The sequence below is a fragment of the Aphis gossypii genome, chromosome 2, assembly GCF_020184175.1.
Source record: "Aphis gossypii isolate Hap1 chromosome 2, ASM2018417v2, whole genome shotgun sequence".
In the NCBI taxonomy this organism is placed as follows: Eukaryota; Metazoa; Arthropoda; class Insecta; order Hemiptera; family Aphididae; genus Aphis; species Aphis gossypii.
In genome coordinates this window covers 39,986,472-40,013,676 of record NC_065531.1, presented here as the reverse complement: position 1 = coordinate 40,013,676, position 27,205 = coordinate 39,986,472, and the positions used below count along the sequence as shown (strand labels likewise).

The 27,205-nt window shown below is 26.3% G+C and overlaps 1 protein-coding gene across 3 annotated transcripts in view; it reads left to right on the top strand.

The window, feature by feature from the left end:
* LOC114124329 (uncharacterized) overlaps positions 1-26,775 on the top strand; it is a 33,393-nt gene extending 6,618 nt beyond the window's left edge. Inside the window, exons 2-7 of one of the 3 annotated variants that reach the window (XM_027987562.2) lie at positions 276-325; positions 19,580-19,699; positions 21,496-22,905; positions 25,100-25,550; positions 26,018-26,101; positions 26,194-26,775. In XM_027987562.2, coding sequence (XP_027843363.1) covers positions 294-325; positions 19,580-19,699; positions 21,496-22,905; positions 25,100-25,550; positions 26,018-26,101; positions 26,194-26,265 — 2,169 coding nt within the window. In that variant the 5' untranslated portion in view covers positions 276-293 and the 3' untranslated portion in view covers positions 26,266-26,775. Of the gene's footprint in view, positions 1-275; positions 326-8,949; positions 9,224-19,579; positions 19,700-21,495; positions 22,906-25,099; positions 25,551-26,017; positions 26,102-26,193 lie in introns of those variants that run through there. The other 2 variants (XM_027987570.2, XM_027987554.2) reach the window with 2 other exon arrangements.
* The last annotated feature ends 430 nt before the right edge of the window (positions 26,776-27,205 follow it).

Here is a 27,205-nt window from a genome sequence, read left to right as displayed (position 1 = left end):
AAAGTAATCAATGATTTATGTCATTCTAAATGCAATAATAATTGTATAGTACAAACTGTTTTACTATTACTTATAAATTATTTCAGAAAACTGAAATTGACTGTCTATTGGTATGTTAACAATAATTATCAATACCCAATATTATAATAATATTTACTAGTTTCAAAATTCTAAAGTCTGACGATAAAAAACATGGCAATAAGCCATTAATAGTTTTATCATTATTGACTTCAATTTATTGTTAAGACTAATGCTGTAACTATTTTACTTTCTAGATTCCAATTTTTTGTTCAATGTTTGTTCTGTGTTTCATTCTCAACTATATGTAAATATTATTATTTATTAGATGTAATAAGAAAGCATGATAAGAGATATAATTAGAATTTTGCATGTTAATAGTAGTGAGTAGATAAAAATATTTATTGTATGTAATTTAGAACATATAATTAGTTAAAATAAATACATTTTTAAAAACATTTATTGACTAATGCAACCCCATCATGGATACCGTACTTAATGAGTTATATATACAATGTATTTGGATTAGATGTTGTGGAAATCCTCTTAAGCGCATGGTTATATACCTATATATTTTTTAATACATATTCTTTTTAACTATTAACTATTTTTTAAAGGTATTCTTATAAAATATAAGGGATATATTTTTTTTATCAATTTTTAAATTTTATACTTTTTTATGCAAACTACTAATTTTAATTTTAATTAGATTAAGTATTGCATATTTATAGATTTTTTAGAAGGTTTACTATTTTAAGCTTTTATCCAGAATTTTTGAAATTGTTTATGTACATACATATTATGTTTCCTTTAATTTGATTCTTCTTAATAATGGATCTTGTTACTTAAAGGTTATACCTTTTGAGTGTTTCCGTAATTGCACAATTTAGTTTATATTTTATAACATTTTTAAAATTATTAATGATTTACAAATAACTAAATTGAAATTTCAGAATTTTGCAGTTGTGTTTATGACAGCTACATACACATTTAGTAAAATAGTATGTTAATATTATACATTAATCAGTTGGTTTATGTATCTGTTTTTTGTAACCTATTGTTAAATGTATAAATAAACAATAGACCTTATTATTATCTATAAAAAATACAAATTTGTTATTTATATATGTCTTTTAGACTAAGATCTAAGCTCTGTGGAATGATAACTAGTAAGTTTTTCGTTAAATTAAATGTAAGTAAAAAAAAAAGTCATCCCGCGCAAAACAGTTTTTAACTATGTTAGGTTAGGTTTAAGACAGAGATAACACATGTGGGCGTGGCGTCCTCTTAACATCAGATAACAGCATATTATATTCTACTCAGACACTCAGTAGGACAAAAAGGTTTTGTGATTACTCACCAGAGTAAGAATAACACAACATAATGTGACCACTTGTCGAAAATAAATTAATAAACATTTTATACAATTTCTGAAATAAGATGGTTTATTAATAAATAATGTATAAAATATGCATAATATATAAATATAATAAAATGTAGTAAAACCACATAGCAAACAATAAAAAATGTCTGCGTTGTACATTTTATTTAACTAAAAGGCGATTTGTATATTCTCAATTGCAGTCAAATTGTTGAATTTTAATATAATATTATGTCATTGACATCATGATATAGTAGGTATACTTCAATTACACTTGAAATTTTAGGTATGAAAAAATTAAGAGATTAAAAAGGTTATACCTACATCAATTTTTCTAGAGGAAGTTGTTCAAAACTTCACTCTTACCATTTTAACCGCGCATTTTAAAATGTTCAATACTGCACACATTTGATTGACGGTTTAAATTAAAAATTTATTCTTATAAATTGTAGTAAACATAATTTAATGTATAATAAGATAAATTAAAATATGTATAGTAAATAATATTTAAATTGGAATAAATTTACTTCCTAGTGCTTTTAAATGTTCTATTGAATTAATCTCATTGTTTATAATTTTGTAATTTTGATTAAATATGATTCACTGGTTTATGATTCTAAACGATATTCTAATTTTAGATAAATGTGTGCTGAGAAGACAAGTGATGTGTAAAAATTATGTGAATTTGAACAATGACCTTTTTTGGAAAGTGTGCTGTTATCTTAGGTTACCTAATCTAATTGAACTACTTGTAAAGGGCATATCAATTGCGTCAGAAATTGCAGGATTATTACGAATAAATTGCAATTTATTTTATAAAAATATGTTTTAATGTTTTCTAAATGTATTAATTAATAAACTTTTCCATTATGTGAACATATCTTTTCAAAGAATATTATGCTTTTCGCACTAATTCTAGATTCTTTTAATAACAAAACTCGAATTGATGTAATCCATTGTGAAAAATAGTATAGTAAATTTAGTAAAAACATTATCAATATTTTAAAGTTTGTTTCTACTTCGTGATATATTTAGGTATGAGAATTTAAAGTGAGATTAGTTGGATTCGATAGTGATTTGTTCATTATTGTATATGTGATACGTCAACGTCTGTTTTAATTCACTATTAACATAATATTCTAATACAAGAAATGAGTGGTTTCATTGTTCATTTATAATATCCAATAACTAGCATCTAACCTAACTTTTTAGTAAAGGATATACAAGGGTATTTTGTTCATTATTATAACCTTTTTATAGGTAGGTAGTTTATAACTTATCCTTTATAATATTCTTAGTTTTTACATATTAATCATATTCCTGAGTGTTTTTTTTTTTGTTTTCAAAAAAGTATAATTCTACATCGTATAATAAAAAAAAATGCCTTTCTAATTTATGTTAGGACAGTGTATTTCTACTGATATTATAACCATTTTTATCTCGATTTTTATTCTTTTTTATTTTATATTTATTTTCTTATTTTTACTCATATGTATATGAATACTTTTTAGAATGATATAATTTTATTTAATACCTAGTTTATTTATTCAATTGTTCATAATTTAAAATTATTATTGTATAACAAAATGAAATTACTTATAAAATGTTTGATTATAATATTTATATAGGTATTTAATTTTTAATTTTCTTAGAATATGTAGATAGATTGAAATTTGTGATTTTGATTAGCAATTAGCTAAATATGTAACTCTTTTATAAATATTTTACTGTGATTTTACAAACCTATATAAACTGTGTATATATTTTATACCTATGAATACAATAAATTGTATAAATTACAGACATAGAGGTGACTGAACTGTTTCTTACTAATCTGTAAATTATCTATACTACTTAAATGTATTCATCCGGTACGTTATCATAGAAAACTATTTCGTCAGGCTGGATATGATGAGATTTACATATATGTACATTGTATACGTACAAGGCTTGTTTCACTGGAATTTTATTGTACTGTACCATAGTTGCTATATTATTATAACTGTTTTGACATCAAGTATTGTATTAATGTATTATCATAGTTTTAAGTTGTCATCTACTCTCCTCGCTAGATCGCGATATTAACTTAGTCGAGTTGACGTTGTCCTTTCATATATTGTATATTATATTCGCTAATCGTGAACGTTTGGTTTATCGTAGTATTTTAATTCGGGGCTGGGTTTTTATTACACCGTGTTGTGTAGTAGAGTTGAATAATATATTCAACTTGTAAGTAACGTGTTATCGACATTTTTTTACTTATGTATTAAACATACAGAACACAATACTATATGCATATGCAGTAACAGTAAATATTTATTGTTAAGTTGGATTTTCACTATATGTCGTACCTATCAAGTAAAGTACGTACGATAACAATATGTTACCAACATTTTTTTAGCAATACGTTAAGTAGACTTGACGACAAATTCAAATCTGTTTTTAGAATTGTTTTAATAGATCAATATGTTGGAATATAAACATTAAACATGTCTAAATTCTTATATTCCACATGTGTTAGACAAAGACAGATATCATAATTTCCAATGGTCCATCTGTCAAAATATGTTATTCGTTGTTCTACGAATGTTGTTAAGAATTTATGTCACTTATACTTGTATGTTGATTTGTAAAAACCAAATTATAGCGTTGGTCATAGAATCAGCATACCTATTTGATTTATATTTTTTATATTTATATATTTTGAGGCTGATCAGAATTCCGAGGGGGATGTAGGCCCCTTAGTCCCCTCCTCATTATACACCTTTAGCATTGGTATAAAATAGTTGCTATATTTAGAAGTCATATCTACATGTGCTGTTTCTGTGTTACAAACATACATAACGCATGTAAGACAAAGTTCTACTTTACCAACAGATGTGTTCGTGTGCGTGTTTCTTGAAAGCTAAGGTCGAAAGTTAAACACTGCAGGGGCATGTATGTTTGACAAAATCGGCTTATTAGAATAATTGTTAAGATAAACTGTTCACTTTTGTATAATTTTTAAAAACGTCACATTACTGTGCATACTTCACATTAAATTAATAGATATACCTAATATACACGTCTTGATATGCTCTCCATCGCGCTGTGATCACTATATATACTATATAGTATATAATAGTATATATAATCAAACAATTATGTATGAGTCAAAATATAAATTCAGTATAAACATTATGTACAATATTTTAAACGAACTTTTTCATAGGTACAACATTTAAAATAAAACACATGTAAATTATACCATATTTTTTTAATTAATTTGTATTTCGCGTTTACGATCGATGCACTACACAAATATTTACATTATTTAAATTACATATTTGAACTGTAAAATTGTAGTTATATGTGATTCATATAAATGTAGAGAAAAATAACAAATTTAATATTGCAGTTTAGGTACCTTTATGAAGTTTGATTAATTGGTTTGTAATTTATTTGTAGGCGTATAAGTTAGATTAAATGATGAAAATATTACATTGTTACCTATGATTTTAGTTTTTTAATTATGTTTATAGTTGAAAAGAAAATTTATATATCTTAATTATACTATTTTAATTTTTAAATGTATTTTAAGTTTTGAATTAGACTATTAGAGGTTATTTGATTATTTATTTATTGTATACAAACAGTTTAGTACTTTAGTCTGTATCTATGTAGAAACAAAAAAAAAAAATTAAGTGAGAATCGTCTAATTTTAAAATATAGGTACAATATATACTTTTTTAAAACTTATACTTATATTTACATTTTTAATCCGCGTATTGTAGCATTAGGTAGGTACAGAGCCGTGTCATGTAATTCAGGGCCCTGGGGCAAAATTTTAATTGAGGCTACAATAGGTAGCATATTAAGCTTTTATAAAATTAAGGTGCCCGGGGGCGATTACCCCTTTTGCCCCTCTTAACACGGATTTGGGTAGGTAATGCATATAAAAAATATAAAGCATATTAAAAAAATTAAAATCGTATTTTACATTTTTAAAATATAACAAAAATAGTGTTGAATGAGTTTGGATAAATAAACACATATATCCAAAATTGTCGGTATAAAAATAATGATTTTAATACAGCGCTATTGAATCCAAGTGGTATAGCAATATTGTCGTAATATTCTGCCATGTAGGGAATTAACTTAAAACTTAAGTTTCAGACATAATTTGTTAAAAGATAATCGAGAGAACTCGTTAAGTAATTTTATTTTATGAAATGCCATGTAAATCACGAAGAAAGAAATAATTTGTCAAGTATTTATTAAATAAACTTTTTAATACTTAATATAGTTTTTTAAATTTTTATTCACATTATTAATATTATCATTCATTATCTGTTTTAATATCTATATTTTAATAGTTATTATTTATAACTTATAATAATAATAATAATTAAAATGCTGTTTGCTAATAATATTTTACTTAAATATCCATATGCCCATACATATTACATTTTAACCTTATTGCTCTTCAGCACATGAGTAAATTAAATAAAAAAATTTACAATTCTATGAAACTAAAAATGTATAAAATAATAATTAAAAAAAAACAAACAAAAGAATCTAACATCAAAATTAAGGAAAATCAGTTTATTTAATAGGTATACTTCCTTGTATTTTTGAAATCGACTCTTGAAAATAAAATTTATTATATGCCGTGTACTGGATTTTACCAATGCAATAATAAAACAAGTTGCCTCTGTTCACAATGTCTAATAGTACCCATTTTTTTTTTATTTATATTTTGTTTCATGAAATAACTGTATAGCTATTAGCTACTTTATATTTTTACCAAATTTTAGAAAATGATATAGTTGGTTCTTTATGCATACATTATGCATGTACTATACATCTATACCTATTACATTTAAATTTTAAACAATTAGTTATGAAGTATTTTTATGGCATTGCAATTTTTGATCTTCGATTATTTTTATAGTTATGATAATAAGTGACAACAAATTATTAAATGGTCAAAAACTATTGAAAACAAAATAGTTATGGATATTTTTTGCTTAAATTACTACTTCAAATATTAACCAACAAAAAGTTATAATTTAACTAAAAGCTAAATTATATACTTTATAAAATACATTTTGATGGTTACGATTTGAATCATACTGTATGAATACTGAATAGGTTATTTTTATACAGTTTCGGCCCGCAGCTGTTTCAGCAATATGTTTGTGTAGCTGTAGGATTTTTATAACTTTTTAGCTAAATAATATTGGAAATAATTAGTCTATTGTAGTAGTTAAATAATTACAAAAAAGTTATATTAAGTATTTTTCTACATTTATTATGTATATTATGTATAATTCTAAGGATCTTATATTATTAATATTTATATAATACAATTAACAATACTTATTGAAAAATCATAAATAAATCAACCAACAATTTTGAAAGGCTTATAAATGCATAAAACTAGTCTTTTTGAAAATGTAATTTTACATAGAAAATTATATTTTAAATAAAAGTAGAATGTTTCATAACTATAAGATTATATTTTTATGAGGAATTTTTAAGCAATAAATAAAAACATTAATAATTGTATGTAAGTTAATTACAAAATGAATTAATGACTAATGAATTTCATAAACATTTGAATTTAACGCTTATAAAATAATTAATTATATTGTAACTATGTATTTAAGATATTTTTCAATTATTGTATGAACAACTTATGAGGAATAGTGTATTCAATTTTTAAGTTGAACACAGTTGTATTTTGCATAAATCTTAAACAAGTTAAAAATTTAAAATTTTTAATGCACATACCTTAATAAGTGCTGAAATATTTTAATATTTATACCATCTCTCTACAATTATTCATTTTTCAACCATAACAAAAATAACAGTATTGATTGTGTCAAAAATTGGTGTTGCCTATGGTGTTGGATTTCTTATTTTTACTGATTTTCTCGATTGATTAAATAAATATATTTGTAAATTTTATTTAAATTTTAATTTTAAAATACCAAATAGATCTGATTTACTATCATAGAAACCACTCTTCAAAGAATTTTAACGGCTATTTTGTATACACACATAAATACACAATAATAAAAAAACACACATTGTAAATCAATACATTTTTTTATCAGCTCAAAATCTAAAACATTGATGTAGTATTTATAAATTTATATTTTATGTTAATGATTAGGTGTTATTATCGTATTGAACAATTATTATTTATAAATTAGTTATATTTAAAATTTAGTTAATCGTTTGGTTACAGTATAAAGAATTATATATAATAAAGCAAAAATAAGAATTCAAATGAATAATTTAAAAATTATAAGTAATGTAGCTGTCAGAAAAAAACATTTAATTTTAATGAATAATTGCATAAACTATTGTTATTATCCTTAATATTACCTTATATTATATTATGATACCTGTATTTTATAAACACTTACACAAATAACAAATTAGGAAAGCTTTTTTTGCAAGTTTGTTAAATTCCAGATTTCTAAATGTACTTTAGTACAACAAAATAAACTATAATACTATAAACAATTAAGAAAAAAAATTGGTACCAACTAAGTACATGGTGTTAACGGATGTACCTATATAAGGTGTTCTAAACCTTTGTATTAAAACCTAAAATTGAATATAACTACCTTTAATTGTATCTACAATAGTAAAGTCATAACTTATTATTTGTGTAACATTAGTTGTAATTAATGCTGTAATAATTAGTGGTCTCAATGTCTTATAGTTAAAACGCGATAATTTTTATTTTTCCATGATGAATAGTCAATATTGTGTTCTATACAGCTAATCATCGCCGAAGAAAAATGGTTTCTGCGAGGTATTTCGACATTGTGAAACTTAAATAATTGGTGACTGGTGTCGACGGCTCATGTCACGAGCATGCGTAGAATCAGCTTATTCTCTCGTGGAATAGAGCTAGAGAAAGCAACGATCAGGATTTTATTTTACATGAAAATGTAAACGGTCGATTAAAAGGCATCAAATGAAAACTGGCATTTTAAACGGATTACTCGTTTCACAAACGATGCAATTTCCGTAGTTGACCGTATGAAAAAAAAAATATAATATGAAACGTGTTCGTAGTAAAAATAACCATTTTAGTGTATTGTCTTTTAATAGGATTCCCGCCATGTTTTTCATTGGTTCATAAAATATATTATTGTTAATCATCGTGACATCATCATGACGTACCTACGCATTAAAAAATTCGTATTTGGCCGATAGAGAAAACGTACGGAAACCGGTTCATTCGTTGTTACCGTGGCCGTTTAATCAGCGAATTTACATTTTAGTAGTTATAAATCGTGTCGTGTGCGCCGCCGACCGAATTGTCTATTGCGCCACGATAATAAATAATAATAGTATCATAAATTACGTGTCGCCCGGCAACCGCCGCGACTACACGCCGCCGCCCGTCGCCCGCCGGCATCGTTCCGTGACCCGCGCAGCTAACGATTACCGACATCGCCGCCGCCGCCGCCGTCTAAGCCGCGCCCAGTCATGGCACAAAAAAAAATTTATCGTAGTCTCGCCGCGTAGGTCGAACGTGTGGTGTCCGATGGGCGGCGGTAAAATTTAACGTACCTCCGTCTACGTGGCCCGACGGTAGTGAGCGCTCTCTGTCACCGCCGCCGCCGACGACGCGGCTCCCCTCTACCGCGTATGATTACTGGCTGAGAGCTGACGACCGCGGCAGCGAATCGGCATTTTGTGTTCATACGTCGAACTGTTTGGTCGTGCCTTTGCTCGCACCGTTCGTGTCTCTGCGTTGCCGAATAATCCAATTTGTCAACTCAGCCTTTTGCAGATTGCCGTCATCATTGTTTTAAGGTACGTCTCTGTCACAATAATTATGACCCAATGAATAAATATGCATTTTATCTCGTCGTAGCGTGTGTAACTTATTCTTATGTGCGTGCCACGTGACATCCATTGCGCTGTTGGCGGCCATTTTGTTTCTACCTCGTGATATTTCTGTACGATTTTATTTAGATATTTAAATGTCTATTGAACAGTTTTTTTTTCGTTTTCCGTTTTATTTGTGTCCCCGAAATCTTTGATACCATTTTTCAGACATAACCCGTTTGCTCAGGTGCCGCTGTGGATGCCATAATGTTTTTGTTCGAAATTTAGAACCGAGTGAGGTTATGTTCATGATTTTCATGATTAATTTTCTCTGGCAAGATGTTTTCATATAATCTTAATATTATATGGGCTTAATAATCCTTCAAAGGCAACCTAATATCTTCCATGTCAAAGTAGTTTTACATATTTTCATAGGCAATAATTAAAAACTGGTTTTCCCCCATAAACACAATAAGAAGAAAAATTTTCTTCAACATTTTGTTTGCCCTTTTCAATAGTGATTGCTTCTGAAGCCCTAAGTGTTGGTGGATCTGTATATAGACTCCAGAGTTATTACAGTTTGAAATATTAGGTAAGACACTCAATTTTTTTCATATTCAATTTGATTCTAAATGAACGCTACAACCACGTGTGATGTCATACGTCTTACAACATTATTTGTTATAATGTTATTTAACAGTGTATTACTTATTGTAATTAATACGCCAACATTTTGTTCAATAGAATCCATTTTATGTTTTTAACTTATAATAAATTTACCTATTATCAAACTTAAAGTTAAGAATATTTTTTTACCATAACATAAGCTTTTATTGATACAATCATTTTAAAGGTAATTATAGCTATGTAAAATATTACAACTTTAAAATGCTCATAATTTCATTTGAAATTATACGTGAATTAGTAATACATTTGTCTAAGTACAACTATTTACAGATAATGATATAATTCCTCAGTTTTAATAGTTTCTTAACCAAGAGACGCCATACAATGTAGTACTTTTTAATTTAATTAATTTGTTAAGGAATGATAATGTTTTATATGTCTAGCGTGATCTAGTTAGGTTAGGTTAGGTTAAGTTAGGTTGGGTTAGGTTAGAATTAATATTTCGTATGGTGCTTAATAATATAATAATATTTATTTTGTATTTATTGTAATAAGAAAAGTGCTTACGTTTGATAAAATATTACAGGAATAACTTTAAAGTTAATTATTGTTGCATTAAGATAAACTTGACGTTATATACTTGACCATGGAACATGTATCAAATATGACCGCATAAAACTAATCGCCCCTCCATTTTTCTTTGTAATCACCTTGCCTTATGGTGTGTCGTTATTATTCTTACAATTGTCGTATTTAGCTCATGATAAATGATCTATATTCGGAAATGGGTAAACTATATTCTTACCTTCAATAAATATATATTTAAGACCCGGCTCGTTAATTTGGCCTAAGCTTTAGAAAACTTGAAAAAAAATTGCAGTAAGAGGGATTCCAACATAATACTGTTAACCATAGCTATAATTTTGTTCAAACACAGGGCCACACTCCTTAAGCATCGAGAGGTTGTGAGCTCTGCTAAATGGGAAAATAAAAAGCGTTGTGGAATGAAAAAATATTTTTTGGAATTGTATTTGACAGAATTTATGTAGAGAATATGTCTCGGGGAACCAAATGCACTTGAAACCTACCTATGTATATCTGAGTTCTGGCTCCATTCTAATTATAATAAAATATATATTATAAATATATACATATATATTTTTAATTTATAATATTTAATACATTTATTTTTTAACATTTTATTAATAATAATATACATAGTTTATTTGTTTATTGTATTTATGGTGGGGTGATAATAAAAAAAAGTGGAGGGGTCATCAGTCCTATGTAGGTTACTGGAGCTGCAATAAAAAGTTAGTGCCAAAAAAAAGTAACAGTTTATGATAATTATATTTCTCTAGTTCTAAACTTCATAATAACTGGAACATCAACATTTAACTTAATGTTTGATCGATGATTACAGGTTCAAAAATTTTGGTTTTATATATTTTATTATTTATTTGTAACATATAATGATCACAGCTTATAAATTGAAATAATTTAATATAACACAGTTGGATTTTTATGAATTTGTTTTGTAGTATATAAAAAATAAATTAATTAACTGTAAAATGACAAATTGACAAAACAAACATTTACAGATATCAATAGGTCTATTTAAATGTAGTAAATATGTAAATTTATTAAAATGTATATTAAGGTAATGATTAAAACATATAAATTAAATAATACAAAATTATAATAATAAATTGGTTCTGCAATTTAACTATAAATGGGTAAAAAGTAAAAACTAGTCCATTAAATGTTTTTCTCCATTCAACGCTTTATGATCTTAAAAAACAACTGAGTATATATAAATTAGTTCTACAATTAACCTAGCATAACCTAAATATAATTGGGTAAATCTTGTCTGTCTAGTATTTGTTTTCTCTGTTCAATGCTTTATGTTCTTAAAAACAACTGATTGCTAATTTCATATTGATGGTTATTGGATAAGTTATTTTACCATGGATGATGGGTAACTATACTATCTTAAATTGTGATCGACAAATACCTATGTGTTTTTTCTTTACCATTAGTAGGGAACGGATTTATATGTAAATGCATATTTTTATTAAAATAAGATATTTAAAAATCGATAAGAAATGTTCATGATTTAAATCATTCCTATTAAAATGATGTTACTTTTATTTTACATATTTTTACATATTTTGGTATGATTACATATTTTTACATATTTCACTAATTTGTAAATATTTTTAAACATTTTATCATTTCATCGTTCATACGTTTTCAAGCCATGTTGCAGTGGACAAAAACAGCTATTATGAATTATGACGATCCACTTGGAGCAAATATTTAGTAGTTATCTTTAGTTTTACCTTGATCTTTCTCTACCACTTGAGCCCATAATTACTAGGTGGGGCACATGGTTGGTAGTTGTTCAGTATTATTGTAAACACTTTTCGTAAATACAAGAAATTGTTTCAAATTTGGTCCAGGAACTTCTTCTATCGCTATTGGAAAATTTCAAACTATTATGCAAAATGAAACAATGAAAAATAATTTAATTTTCATTTCAGTGAATTTTAGCTTTATTGCACATACAATTACAAAATTAGAAACAAAAAATATATCCTTAAATGATAGTATGCAAATTGTTGAATCGGCGATTGTAAAATTAAAACTCTTAAGCGAACCCATAGGAGATGTTGTAAAAAAGAAAATTCATGCCGTTACAGAAAAAAATCCAGACTATATTGATAATAAAACAATCAATGACATAATGAGTGACAGACACTCTTCTAAAAATTTGGGTTTATCGCCTTCTGATATTATGCGCTTCAAATATGCTCCAATGACATCGGTTGATGTGGAATGATCATTTAGCCGTTTTAAAATATTTTGAGATCTAATAGGCGACATTTAACATTCGATAACTTAATAATTTTAATAATTTTAATTGTATTTTTTTTTAATTAAATTTTTTCCCGCATAATATGTAGATGTTTTTAGCACATATTTTAGAAATTATACTTCCATATATATGTACATATTTTTGTATTTTTATTACATATAAATCCGTTCCCTAATCATTAGGTTAGGTTAGGTTTATTTTACTTATTATTTATTTGTGATATTTAATTATCACAGCTTATAAATTGATACATTTTAATGTAATGAGGTGGGATTTTTATGCATTTGTTTTGTAGTATACAAAAAATTATGTAATTAACTGTAAAATAGCAAATTGACAAAACAAACATATACAGATATCAATAGGTCTATTTAAAATAGAGTAAATATATTAATTTATTAAAATGTATATTAATGTAAATAATTAAAATAGTTAATTAATTAGAATATAAAAATTAAATAATACAAAATAATAATAATAAATTGGTTCTGTAATTTAACTATAACTGGGTAAAAACTAGTCCATTTAATATTTGTTTTCTCCATTCAACGCTTTATGATCTTAAAAAACAACTGAGTTCCATAGTTATGATTATCAGATAAGCCATTTTACATTTCCTTTATAAATATTTTTTTATTTCCTTGCTATACAAGTTTAATTGTTCAAATAGAAAATGTATTTCATCAAGAATACAATATTCTCAAATATTTGATTATGCATAATTAGTATAGATTGTAAAATTTAACGTTATAAAACCTCACCCAAATGATATTGAATAGCTTCACTAAATATATGTTAAACTATATGTGTAAAATATATTATTGTTCTTTAATTAACCAATATTTCTTGATATCAAAATAATAATTTAAAAACTAATCTTCATTTAGTTAATGATGTGTATACTTTAACTATTCTCATTTGTGGATTGTTAATAATTCTTAATGTTTTAAAAATCTTGTATAACAAACAATCATACTGAGCACAACATTACCTGCACTTGATGACTTAATGTTTGTAGTTAACTAATTATAAAATATGCAATATGCTTGTGATGTATGACTGGTGTCCAGTATGAACATTAAATATACAATATTTTTATTAATTTTCTGAAGCTAATTATGTTATACCCTTTTTTTTATTTAGTTTACTAGTTAATAAAGTTGTTTTTACTAGTTATTTTAGTTATACTTATTACATAGTTATTCTATATAATTTCTTTGTATAGTATTAATTTAATTCTAATGTAAATTCTTAAATCAAAACTATTTAATTAAATAATGAATTTTATATTTAACAGTAAAATATATCAACTAATATCAAAATTTAAATACTTATGCTAATTTAATATACCTAATATTTTTTTGTTAAGTTAAATTTTATACCCATTAACTACTATTTTTATTTTAAATTTGTATTGAGTATGCTATATAAAATGGAGGGCCTTACCATAAACTTATACTACAGTATTATAATATATTCATTATAGGCTTAGTATGTATTTCTAATAATAATGCATAAAAAAAAATTAAATTAAACGAGTAGTTTTCTTATTAAGCATACTAAAGTTTTGTGATCAGGTAATTCCCAGTACTTTTCAGATTAACAGTAAAAAATAAAAAAAAAAACTACAGAAATATTTATGCAATACCAGGATTGATAATTTATTAAAAAGTTTTCTAATAACTTATTGAAACATAAAAATATATAATTTCTATTTTTTTTTTTGTGGATACGTTAAGTTAAAGTATTGTAATTTAAAAATAATAATATATTTTCGCGTATTCTTATATTTTACTATGTATTGATATGTAATATATATTTACTTACAATATGTAAAATATATGACATTTTTAAAATATCTAGATTAATTTTAAGGTATTGCCTACTTATACCACAAATTCATTTATATTATTCTTAGATAGTATCGACTTAAATATTTATAACAGAAACTTTTAATATATCTAAATAAATACCTACTATTATAAATGATTTGTTTTTGAAAAAAATTAATTCAACCTACAGTATCACTAATACCCGTAACCTAGTAATCTAGATTGACTAATCTATGTTATAATCTATATCATCTCTGCAAAGTATCATTTATATTTGTAATAATTATCAATTTAAATTTAAAAATTCCAATACAGTGAGACACTTTATACATACCGTATCACTTTCTCTCCTTTTTAAAATTGGTTTTCGTTCATAAATCTTCTCTTACTTGATTCAGTAAGCAATGAGTTACAGCTGAGTAGCTATTTGCCTACATTTATTTTAGTCTAGTAGTTGCATTAATAATAAAAGTGCTATGGTGTTAATTAATTACTTAATTTAACATTGTTTTTATTCAATCTATACAATTTTTTTATTTTTGAGCTATCTGTAATTTTAAATATATATAATATTATTTTTTAAATTTATTTTAAATATTAATAATATTAATATTATTATATTTATTATCATGATTTATTCATGTCAAACTGATGATTTTTAAAACATTAAAAATTAAACTAATAGCTAAAAAGATTTTCAGTAGATGTCCAGTTTTTGAAATTATAAAAATTGGCAACCGTAATTAAAATATATTAAATACTTTTTATTGAACAATTTTATTGATCAAGTAGAATTTTTTTTTTTATTTATATGACTTTATTTTAGAATATTACAATCTATATTGGTGTAGGTACATTAAGTAATAATTATAGTAAAAATAAGAAACTAAAAACTAATGATGACATGGTAGAAAATCTCACAATTGAGACATCTAGTGGCCTTATAAGAACATTATTTATAAACTATGTTTAATTGAATTTAGTCTTGTTCAATAAAATTATATGTTTATAATTAATACAGCGAGTGTAAAATATTTAATTTGTAATTCAGTATAATTTATCAATTATTATGGTTTAATATTTTTAAATGATCAGCTGTTTTTAGTGCAATTTCCAAATTAGCCAGTTTAATATAACTATACATTTTATTAATATTATAAACAGTGATATTGTGATAAAAGAAACCTTTTATCCAGTTTATTCTGTATTATTTTTTTATATTGATCACAGTTTGTTGTGAAATTAAAATTATTTTTCCATTAGTTTATAGGTATTTATTTTTTTAAAGACGCCTGATAATTATAATATTTTGTGCGGTGTTGTGACAGGAAGGCCAGAGACTAGCTTTCATTTTTGAAACTACTTTTTCAATATTCGTTATTGTACGTTGCCATATTACTAAAAATAATTAAATAAATAAAAACGACCGATTTATTGAAGAAACTCCAGTTTTTCATATCGTGTCGACAATAATTATTGTTATTAATACAATATTGACAATAAGTAATAACGGTAATCATTGTTAGTTGTTAATCTACCGTAGTTTCCGTGTCGCTTTTCGTCCGCCGACGTATATAAGCGATTAATATCTGTTACGTCGCGTCGTTTATACAATATAATATACCTATACGGCTATGTATTATTATCATTACGCATTTACGCGTGTAATATTATTAAGTCTGTCGATGTCTTCGTCGGTTTGACCTTTTTACGATAACAAGATAACACCGCGACTGCCATTACTGCAACACGTCGTTATGTGTCTCGTATAATAGTACTCGTTAATCATTATAATATTATTATTATTTTATTATCATCGTGTACGAACGCAAGATATTTTATATCACAAAAATATAAAATATAATATATTATTAGAATTTTCATTATTTGGTATATTATTATTATATACTATACAGCTTTATAATATTGTTATAGTGTTGTTATTCATTCATCGTCGTAATTTTTGTAATATTGTGTACAGTTGTAACGACGTAGCCGTTGCCGCCGCCGCCGCGCGCCGCTCCCCCCCACCCATACCGAGCACCGACGCTTAGCATGCGCGTACTTTGTTCGTTTACGGGCGGCGGGCAAACGACAACGTTTCGATCGTTCGCGTGCATGCGCGATTCACCGAATTCTTTCCTTTCACAGCCGTCGCAGCTGCAGCCGCCCGTCGCTTACATCCGCCCCGCCCTCGTTGTAACGACCGAGAGCTGCCGCGACGTTGCCGGATTCCTTTTTAATGTACGATCGCAGTTCTAGGCCACCTCGACGATCGCGCAGCGCGCACTGCGCATTCGAATGACGCCGCGTACCTCTGACGCATACACCGTGATTGAACAAACAATTTTCACGTCTCGCTTCTTAGCGATCGCCCTCGACCAAAGTTTACTCGACCGCGCGATATAATATTATGATAACTTCTTCGGTTAATATTGTTGTAATATGAATAAAATAACATAATATTATGTCGGATCGACACGGCGATTAAATAATCAGAGCTCGCCGAAATTCTGTTTATGCTATAATGAACGATAGATAAAATATGTTTGACTGCGTCTTACGCTTTTATCGTAACGTGCATTAGTATTTTATGTATGGCTTAACAACCTTGACAGTTATTTACGTCACTAAGTCGTGATAAGTAATTACCGTTGGGCTTTAGGTCACAAAGTAGAGTTTTCCAAGAACATTGTATTTAAAAAAAAAAATGTCATCTAATAATATAAAATGCTTATTACCGTGTTTCGGTATGGTCAATTTTTCATTTTTATTCCAGTCATAGTTTTTAACGTTTGACCGTTTTAATGCACACGTGATAATTGTTAAATATGATTAAATAACCGGAAACCCTGGTTATCTTTTTTTACATTCTTACGAAAAATGAGTCGCGATACCAGTGCTCCGGGTGGCCGAATTTCGTCAGGGTTACTAAAAGTTTTTGTCACCGCTCACTTTTCGCTCGCCGCACCACGCCGTAGTTTCAAACGGAAAACCCCTGGTTACGCTAAAATTCACCACTAGCAACGCGACGGTCACGGCTCATTTTTCGCTGACCAAACTGTAATTATAATATCATTATGACATTCGAACGGTCGTTTCTAAATTTAGCACTTTACGTTCATTCGGTGATTAACGTCACGATTTCAGATAGTTTGGTTGCCCGATGAGTTATGAAAATGAGGACCATAAAGTGAAATTCACTCTTTATTTCAGCAGTGCTCCATGAAGATAAAATAGTCTAATGACTCATGTGACAATTTGTTTAATATTTATATACAATTTTTATGAAAAAGTGATTTTTCCTATTTCCTTATTTCAGAACTCTTTGAATTATTTATTAGAAATTTAAAACAATGTGGCTTTATTTCTACTAGTATTTTTATAATAGTTAATGTTATATATAAGAAAAATATTTAATACATTTAAACCTCTACAAATTTAACGACATACCTAATGTAGTAATTTCACATCTAACTATAGGAAGTTAAGAGAAACTATGATAATTATTTATTAGTAACATTTAATTATCAAAGAATTAATTAAAATGATGGATGATTTTTATAAATTTGTTTTGTAGTATACAAAAAATGAATTAATTAACTGTAAAATAGCAAATTGACAAAACGAACATATACAGATGTCAATAGGTCTATTTAAAATGAAGTAAATATGTAAATTTATTAAAATGTATATTTATATAATGATTATAATCGGTTCTACAATTAACCTAGCATAACCTAACTATAACTGGGTAAAAACTAGTCTGTTTATATAGTATTTGTTTTCTCTATTCAGCACTTCATGGTTTTAAAAATAACTGATTGCTAGTTTCATATTATTGATGGTTATTGGCTTAGTTATTTTATCATGGATGATGAGTAACCATACTATCTTAAATTGTGATTGATAAATATGTTTTTTCTTTATCATTAGGTTAAGTTAAGTTTATTGATAAATTCTAGAACCTAACCGTCAATAATTTAGTTCGCCATTAAGAATAATATCATGTGTCCGGTACGGGCATGCATTTCATTTTAAATTTCCAAATGTACCTAAACAATCTGAACAATTACTAAATAATAGAGCATAAACATTTTAAATCAATTTTATTAAATGTTTACTTCATTCATCTTATTGTACCATTTTAGTAAGTAGACGTTAGTGAAAACACTTACATGTTTTTACAATTATTATCCTTAACTAATTGATAAATAAAATAGGAACCCTAGTTCTTAATAGAATAGTTAGGTATTTTCGTGACGAGAACACGAGGCTTATGTTTGACGATAACGAAACCTTCGTTATTGTACTAATCGATTATAAATACTTATATTATCCATAATGTGATAGTGACATGATGCCATGATATAATATAATCAATTCAATAGTAATTGTTTATAAATAATAATTAATAATATTTTAGGAAGTGTAATATACAATTTGTCACAAAATTAGGTTTTTGTTGTTTTTATTTTTTGAAGTGAATGTACGTTGTCAATTATTACCTCCCGAAGATGAAAATAACTAGTGTGTTGTGGACATTGTTTAAAATCAAATGCTCCATTTTTTTAAGCTGGAAATTCTCGTAATGTTAACATAAAATCAGGTTTTCTCATGATAATATGTTACATAATATATGAAATAGATAACACCAAAAGAGAATACTTCGACGATATTTCATTGTATTTTGTGCATGCCATAAATTAATAAATAACAAAAGCTTAGGTTTATTTTAGTTGACTTAATATAAATCATTAATATACCTACTACTATTATTATGAATTTTGAGAATAGTACTCAAGATTTATATTTTGAATTGAAAACCCCAATCAATGAAATTTCGATATTGAGATATTTTTATTTGTTTTAGTGTTGAAACAGTAAATATACTTTGTATTGTTAAATAGTTAAAAACTACTTTTTAATAACATGATTATTTTAAATACACCTTAATTATGAATATTGAACTTCTAATCTCATGATGAATTTTTTTTTTTACAGAACGAGGATGCATACATTCACCAAACATTATATCGATAACATTTTGTTCAAGGCTCTTGAATGCTCATCGTATGTTTCTATAGAGACACTCTCCGATGACGAAATAAAAAATTATAATTCGTAAGTTATTTAATTGTATATTTATGAATAGGTATTAGAGGTACAATGAGATTTTTTTTATTTCGAAACGAATCAAATTAAGTTTAATAAATATAAATTTATAAATTTAAAAATCTAACATTCAAATTTTATATAAAACTTTTAAAAAACTTTAAAATGTTAATAAAAATGACGAATAATTATAAAAGTATGTATATGTTTAGATATATTTAATTCAACAATAATTCTGATTTTTTTTTTAATGTTATTCATCAAATTAAGTACGATTTTTAATTTTTTTGTTTAGTATTTTAATTAGGCTAAGTATCAAAATTATTCTCACTGTGATTTACTATTTCATGGGAATATCCTATTTTAGAGGTCCCAGGCCCATTCATTTGAATATAAATTATAAATGAATAATAGATAATTGAGATAAGTTGCACTTATTTTTCAATTATCGGAAAGTTGAATTAACAATATCAATGTCCATCCGTCCCTTTGGTTCATTATAAAAGAATCTATTACTCTAATCATTCTTTCTGCTGTCCCAATCCCGTGGTATTATAAGTTTTCTTTTATAATAAAACAATTTATAAAAAAATATTATTATCATACCTGTTTCTTATTATCAAACAATGTGTAGGGAACGGATTTATATGTAATAAAAATACAAAAATATGTACATATATATGGAAGTATAATTTCTAAAATATGTGCTAAAAACATCTAAATATGTGGGAAAAAATTAAATTAAAAAAAAATACAATTAAAATTATTAAATTATCAAAATGATTTGTTGTATTGAATTATTACAATTTCTTTTAAATAATCGAATGTTAAATGTCGCCTATTAGATCTCAAAATATTTTTAAAACGGCTAAATAATCATTCTACATCAACCGATGTAATTGGAGCATATTTGAAGCGCATAATATCAGAAGGCGAAACGACATGAATTTTTTTTTTTACAACATCTCCTATGGGTTCGCTTAAGAGTTTTAATTTTTCAATTGTTATGCATTCAACAATTTGCTTACTATCATTTAAGGATATATTTTTTGTTTCTAATTTTGTAATTGTATGTGCAATAAAGCTAAAATTCACTGAAATGAAAATTAAATTATTTTTCATTGTTTCATTTTGCATAATAGTTTGAAATTTTCCAATAGCGATAGAAGAAGTTCCTGGACCAAATTTGAAACAATTTCTTGTATTTACGAAAAGTGTTTACAATAATACTGAACAACTACCAACCATGTGCCCCACCTAGTAATTATGGGCTCAAGTGGTAGAGAAAGATCAAGGTAAAACTAAAGATAACTACTAAATATTTGCTCCAAGTGGATCGTCATAATTCATAATAGCTGTTTTTGTCCACTGCAACATGGCTTGAAAACGTATGAACGATGAAATGATAAAATGTTTAAAAATATTTACAAATTAGTGAAATATGTAAAATAAAAGTAGCATCATTTTAATAGGAATGATTTAAATCATGAACATTTCTTATCGATTCTTAAATATCTTGTTTTAATAAAAATATGCATTTACATATAAATCCGTTCCCTACTAATGGTAAAGAAAAAACACATAGGTTAGTCGCATATTAAATTATAGCCGTTTGAAATTTTCGAAAAACAATTGATAACATGCAATTTATACTTAATCAATAATTGTATAGAAACTTTATTATCTAACTTATGGTTTAAATATAATTAGTACATTTTTTAAATACATGAATATTCTGACATTATTTGTATAAAATTATTTATATTTAAATACTCATTGAAGTTATTAATCAATATTAATTTTAGGAGAAAAAAATTGAAAGACAATAATGTATCTGAAGATAATGATGTATCTAAAGACAATACAATATCTAAAGATAATACAACATCTAAAGACGATACAACACCCAAAGACAATACAATATCTAAAGACAATATAATATCTAAAGAAGATAGTACATCTAAAAGCGAAGAACCACCTAAAAAAAAACAGAAGTTGGATACAACTGGAGTAGATGTTTTGAAGTTGGTATTATCTAGAGAGGGTGAAACTGATAAATTTAAATCACAATTCAAGTCTTCATTAAAATCTAATAAGAAAATTGCTTCTACCAGTACTAATGAAACACCTAAGGAAAATGATTCTGATAAATCTGCAGAATCTTCAAATTCTTCAGCTAATACTGTATCAAGAATTCGGGTAGTTGATCCTAAGAATATTATGGAAGACGATAAATATTCATTGTTCTTAAAAATATTTTCGGATTTAAAATTCAAAAATCCACCAAATACCGTCAAAAAGTCAGTATCTTCTTTTAAAGCATCTTCAATCCTTGCCAAAGATATTCAGATGATCAGAGAAACTACAGCTAATATGGCAAGTAACAAAGTCAAAGCTCAGGGAAGAGGGAATTTAATAGGAATTGAAAAAGTATACAGAAAATACTTTAGTAAATCCAAACAAGACACCATTGTGATTATTGCTAATATACTTAACATAATATCAATGTCTAATAAATATCACAAATCGCGAATGGATGAATCTTTTAAGAAAAAATCTGAAGCTGAAAAACTCAAAGAAAGATGTGATGCCAATCGATTACATGGCAGACATAAAACTATTCTAGAAACAAAGTTGAAGAATAATTTTGTAGAAGTCGTGTCATCCTTTGATGAACCGGACTTTGAATCAGCATTTCAAATGTTTTTTTTGAGTATATTAACAGTACTTAGAGTATTGGACCAGCCAAAATTCAAAAAAGGCAGCATATTCAAAAATCTGGTACTTTTACTATGGAATAGTTTGAAAAATGGCAATTATTACCATCCCAAAATTTTTACAATGTTCCGATCAAAGACATTTCGACCTGACTGTATCGAATTAATAAGTTTGATTGAAGATAGTCGAGATAATGACCCCGGAATCACTGATCGCATGGCATTGTTTTTTGTATCTACAGTAAATAGCCGAGATTATTTCCAAAAAGTGATTGATGTCGTTACCAGTGATTCTAGCGAAGACCTAGAAGTATTAATCGATCATGCTACTAGTCAATGTTGCTTGAATTCGAAGTTTAAAGATCCCCCTGTAGATGAATCAACTGTACAACAATCCAATAACAAAATGGCAGCAACAGAAACTATTAAAAAACCTGCCAACTCTGATGAAACAATTCAACATTGGGTGTTGGCCAAAAATCCAGATGGAACTTTCCAGTAAGTATTTTTTTTCTCTAATTATCGTTTAAAGTCTATATTATAGACCAATGGTAACCAAACTACGGCCCGTGAAAGTACGTATCTACATTACAATATTTATTTGCGAATCTATAATATTTTACATTTCTTTAAAAAAATTAAAAAATACTGTATACATTCTTTATTTCTTTATTTATTTAACGTAATATATAACGGGCGGTGGCCCAATAGTACAGTAAACTTACAGGTACAAAAACACAAATTATAATAATTATGACTTAAAATTAAAGTAATAGCAGTATTGAAGTAATAGCATGAATAATACTAAGTAATAACATATTAAAACAGACAATTACATTAAAATAAAAAATAGATAAATAAAAAAAAAGAACGTAAGAAATCATTTACATAAAATCGAGAAACACTAAAAAAGGCAGGGTTCTCGTTACCTAGACGTATCATGCATATTTAATTTTAATAAATAAAGTCATCAAAATTAGTAAGTACAATAAAAATGTCGTTAAATATGTAAGTACATAGGTACCTACATAAAAAAAAATGTATGGCCTGCGGTAAAAAAAGTTTGGCACCCACTGATGTAGATTATTCAATTGTTATTATTTTTTGATGGATTCGATATTGTTTTTTAAAAACACATTTGTAAAACTTTTACGTTTACTAGTATTTACAAAATATATTTTCATTGTTTTAACAGTAAGTCGATAGTCAATGTTAATAACAACTAGTAATATTATAGGAACTAATTATTATACTACATAATAAAAATAATAAATAAATAATTTATTTTTAGAAAAATTATGTTAAACTATGTACAACCATCAGAAAAATTAAGTATTTATTGCAATATAAATAAATATTTAATAAAACGTCTTTATACTAGGTCTAGTCTTAGTGTAAGGCTTCCCAATTTATTTTGGAAACGGGCTATAATTTAAACTGCATTTAGCTGGCGGGCCATCTTATGAATATGACTTAATTACGCTCAAGATTAGTATAGATACACACGGCTTTATAAAATAAAATAAACTGCAAAATTTAAAGAAATAATAATAATTAAAAATAGAATAGAATGTTGGTGGGTCAATGCAGCTTTGATCTAGTGCAGCGGTCCTTAACCGGTGTTCCGTGGACTTCATTAAGTGTTCCGACAAAATTTTGAAATCAGTGAAAAAATTTTTTATTTAGTATTTTTAGTTTCATTCTTTTAACATTTTGACTTCAAAACCAACTACAAAGATATAAGTAAAACATTTTACTAACATATTTGCAAACTGTTTTATGCTATACAGGGCCCCCACAAGGTTAGGTTTGATTGACCTTGAGTACAGGGGCCGGATAATTTAAGGGCCCGTTGAAATTTATTTGTAATTTTATATTAAATAATATTGTAAAATAATTGCATTGCTATACATTTATTGTTTAATATATTAAAAAATTAATATAATTACAATTTTATTTTCCGACTGTGTTCCGCGAAAACCTTATAAAGTGTTAATTGTTCTGTCATTCGAAAAAGGTTAAGAACCACTGGTCTAGTGAGAGAACCACCAATTATGTACATTTCCACGTGACATTTCGCCACAATCGAAATGGCCTCAATAGCAGCATGCGCAGAAAACCCGTTTTCATCGGGTTGTGGTGCGTTCTTTTGCTAGGCAGAATATTAATTATAGACAATTCATATTCGTTCAAAATCGTTCTTCATATGATTGATCATTGAATTCAGATTTTTAATACGTACATTTTAATGATATCTTATTTCCAAGGTAAACTCGACAATTACTCTACTGCTTAGTGACTTCTCGATGTTTTATTTCTTATTATACATCAGAATGATCATTTGATAAATATTTTATTAAATAGTATTATAGAAATACAATCTTTCCAAATTCATAGTTGTAGGTAAAATATCAATCAAATACTAAATATTATATTAAATTGTATTATGTCTTATGTTTATTAAATTTTTGGAACTTTAATTTTTTTTTTTGTAACATCTTTAATAATCCAATTAATTTTAAGGTTTACATACATATTATTATGATTAAATATCTGATTTTGAAAATCAACAAATTTTAATATCTTATGAATTGAAACCAAAATCTTTATAAGTTATAATTTTTATTAGTTTTATGTATTGATTGTATTAAAATTAGAATTCCAGAATTAATTAGTATTGTTATATTTTTAGACAAATACCGCTGATAAATACTAAAAAGACCCAAACCACTGGTAATACTACAGTTGAACCATTTAAACTACCAAAACCGCCATTGCATAATTTCTATGAATCATTCTCTTCTTCATTACAAAAGACAGTTTCTTCTGAATCTTCTGTTCCTAAAGCGGTACCAACAAAAAAATGCATTGTTGTTAAGCCAGCAATTACTAAAACTCATTTGGTGCAAGTAACAACATCATCGTCAGAAAGTGGAACAGGAACACCAACATATATGACATTCAAGCCAGCAGTTCAGAATAATAAATCCTCAGCAATGAGTCCTCTTCAAAGAGCTGAAGGCAGCACTATTTTACTTGGCAACAAACAGTATCAATTGGTTAAGGGGCCAGCAGGTCAAATGAGAGCAGTAATGAATGGTTCTAATATATTAGTTAAATCACCGCCACCTGCTATTATTAAAGTATGTAAAATTCATCATTATATCATGATTAATAAACCCTTAACAAAATATTAGATTAAATTGGTGTTTAAAAATTTATGTTTTAGTATTAAAATATTTAAACGATCTATATAACCCATTACATTGCTACACTAATTTATTGTTAATTAATGTTTGCACATTGGTTTTGTAAAATCTATATTCCAAAATACTAGTATTATACTTTCATTGCAACTTTAACTAAAAATCGAATTAATTGTGGCTAAATATTATGTAGCTAACTTAATAATCATATTAGTACAATAAAAATATAAAATTGTACAATTAACAATGTTAAAAGTGTATTTAAGGACTATTATTCTTAATATAATATACATGTCAATAAATCAGACACTATTAGTATGAATTTTGATTTAGAAATATAAAAGTATAAATAAAATAACAACAAATATTGATAGTCTAAAACATTTTTGTTGTTCTTTTTTTAGTGCTATGCAAAAGACTGTAACAATTCTGCAACAATTATGTGCAGTAGTTGTACAACAGTGAAGTACTGTTCCCATAGTTGCCAAGTAAGATTAATAAACTGAATAATTATTTATTTATTTATTTATACAATTATTATATTGTTGTTATATACTAATAATGATTTTTTTTCTTTTAGCGACGTGACTGGTATGATAATCATATAAATGACTGTGAACGACTGCTAAGCAAAAGACAGAATCGACCCTAAACTTTCCATTTTATATATAAGTCATTTCAATGTGGCATATTTATATTAAAAATATTTTTAAGTAAATATTTTTGTTTTTATTTAAAAAAAAAAAAAATGAATTAAGCTTTTTCATATTTTGATATTTCTCGAGTTAGTAAAATAAATATTAGTTATTTTCTATTATGTTTAATCTATTATTATTACATAATTTTAGGGTTTAAATGTTATTTTTATTATTATAATTATTTTTTAAATAAGTACCTTAATCTTATTGTTTTTTTCCTGAGAGGGAGCACATAGTAAACAACTATTTTTTGGTGTTTATAAATTATATAATTGTTCCTTGATATACTCTATTTGTAAATAAGTAAAAAAAACTTATCTCTGGGATAGGGGGTAGAATGTGGCTTGGGCATAATGCTTGGACAGAACCTAAAGAAAAAGTAAGGGAAATAAAAACTTATTTATATATGTTTATATTTAATATTTCTTAACTTTGTGATTTAATAAATATTAAGTTTAATTGGACGTGCTTATTAAATTAATCTATGATCCTGTTAGCAATTTAATCATTACTTATGATTAAATTGATTATTGGTTTTAAAATGTAAAGCATAATTTGTTCCTTAGAGATAAACTGAGTGTTAATAGAAGATCAATTATTTTGATCAATGAAAATATGATCCTTTGTATTTTCTCCTCTATAGCTGTCATAGATTGAATCTTAAACTTAAACTCGAAGCTTAGACTATCATAATGCTAAAGTAATATTTATAACATTATATTTTGAAACTAAGAAACACTGAGTTAAAAATTATATACTTATTGAATTTAATACAAGTTATTATATATTTTGATAAAAATAAAATGGTTTGTTATAATTTATTGTTTTGGATGATTAGAATACTGGAAATAATAATAATACAATTTAAGCACTAATACCAATATCAGCTTACTA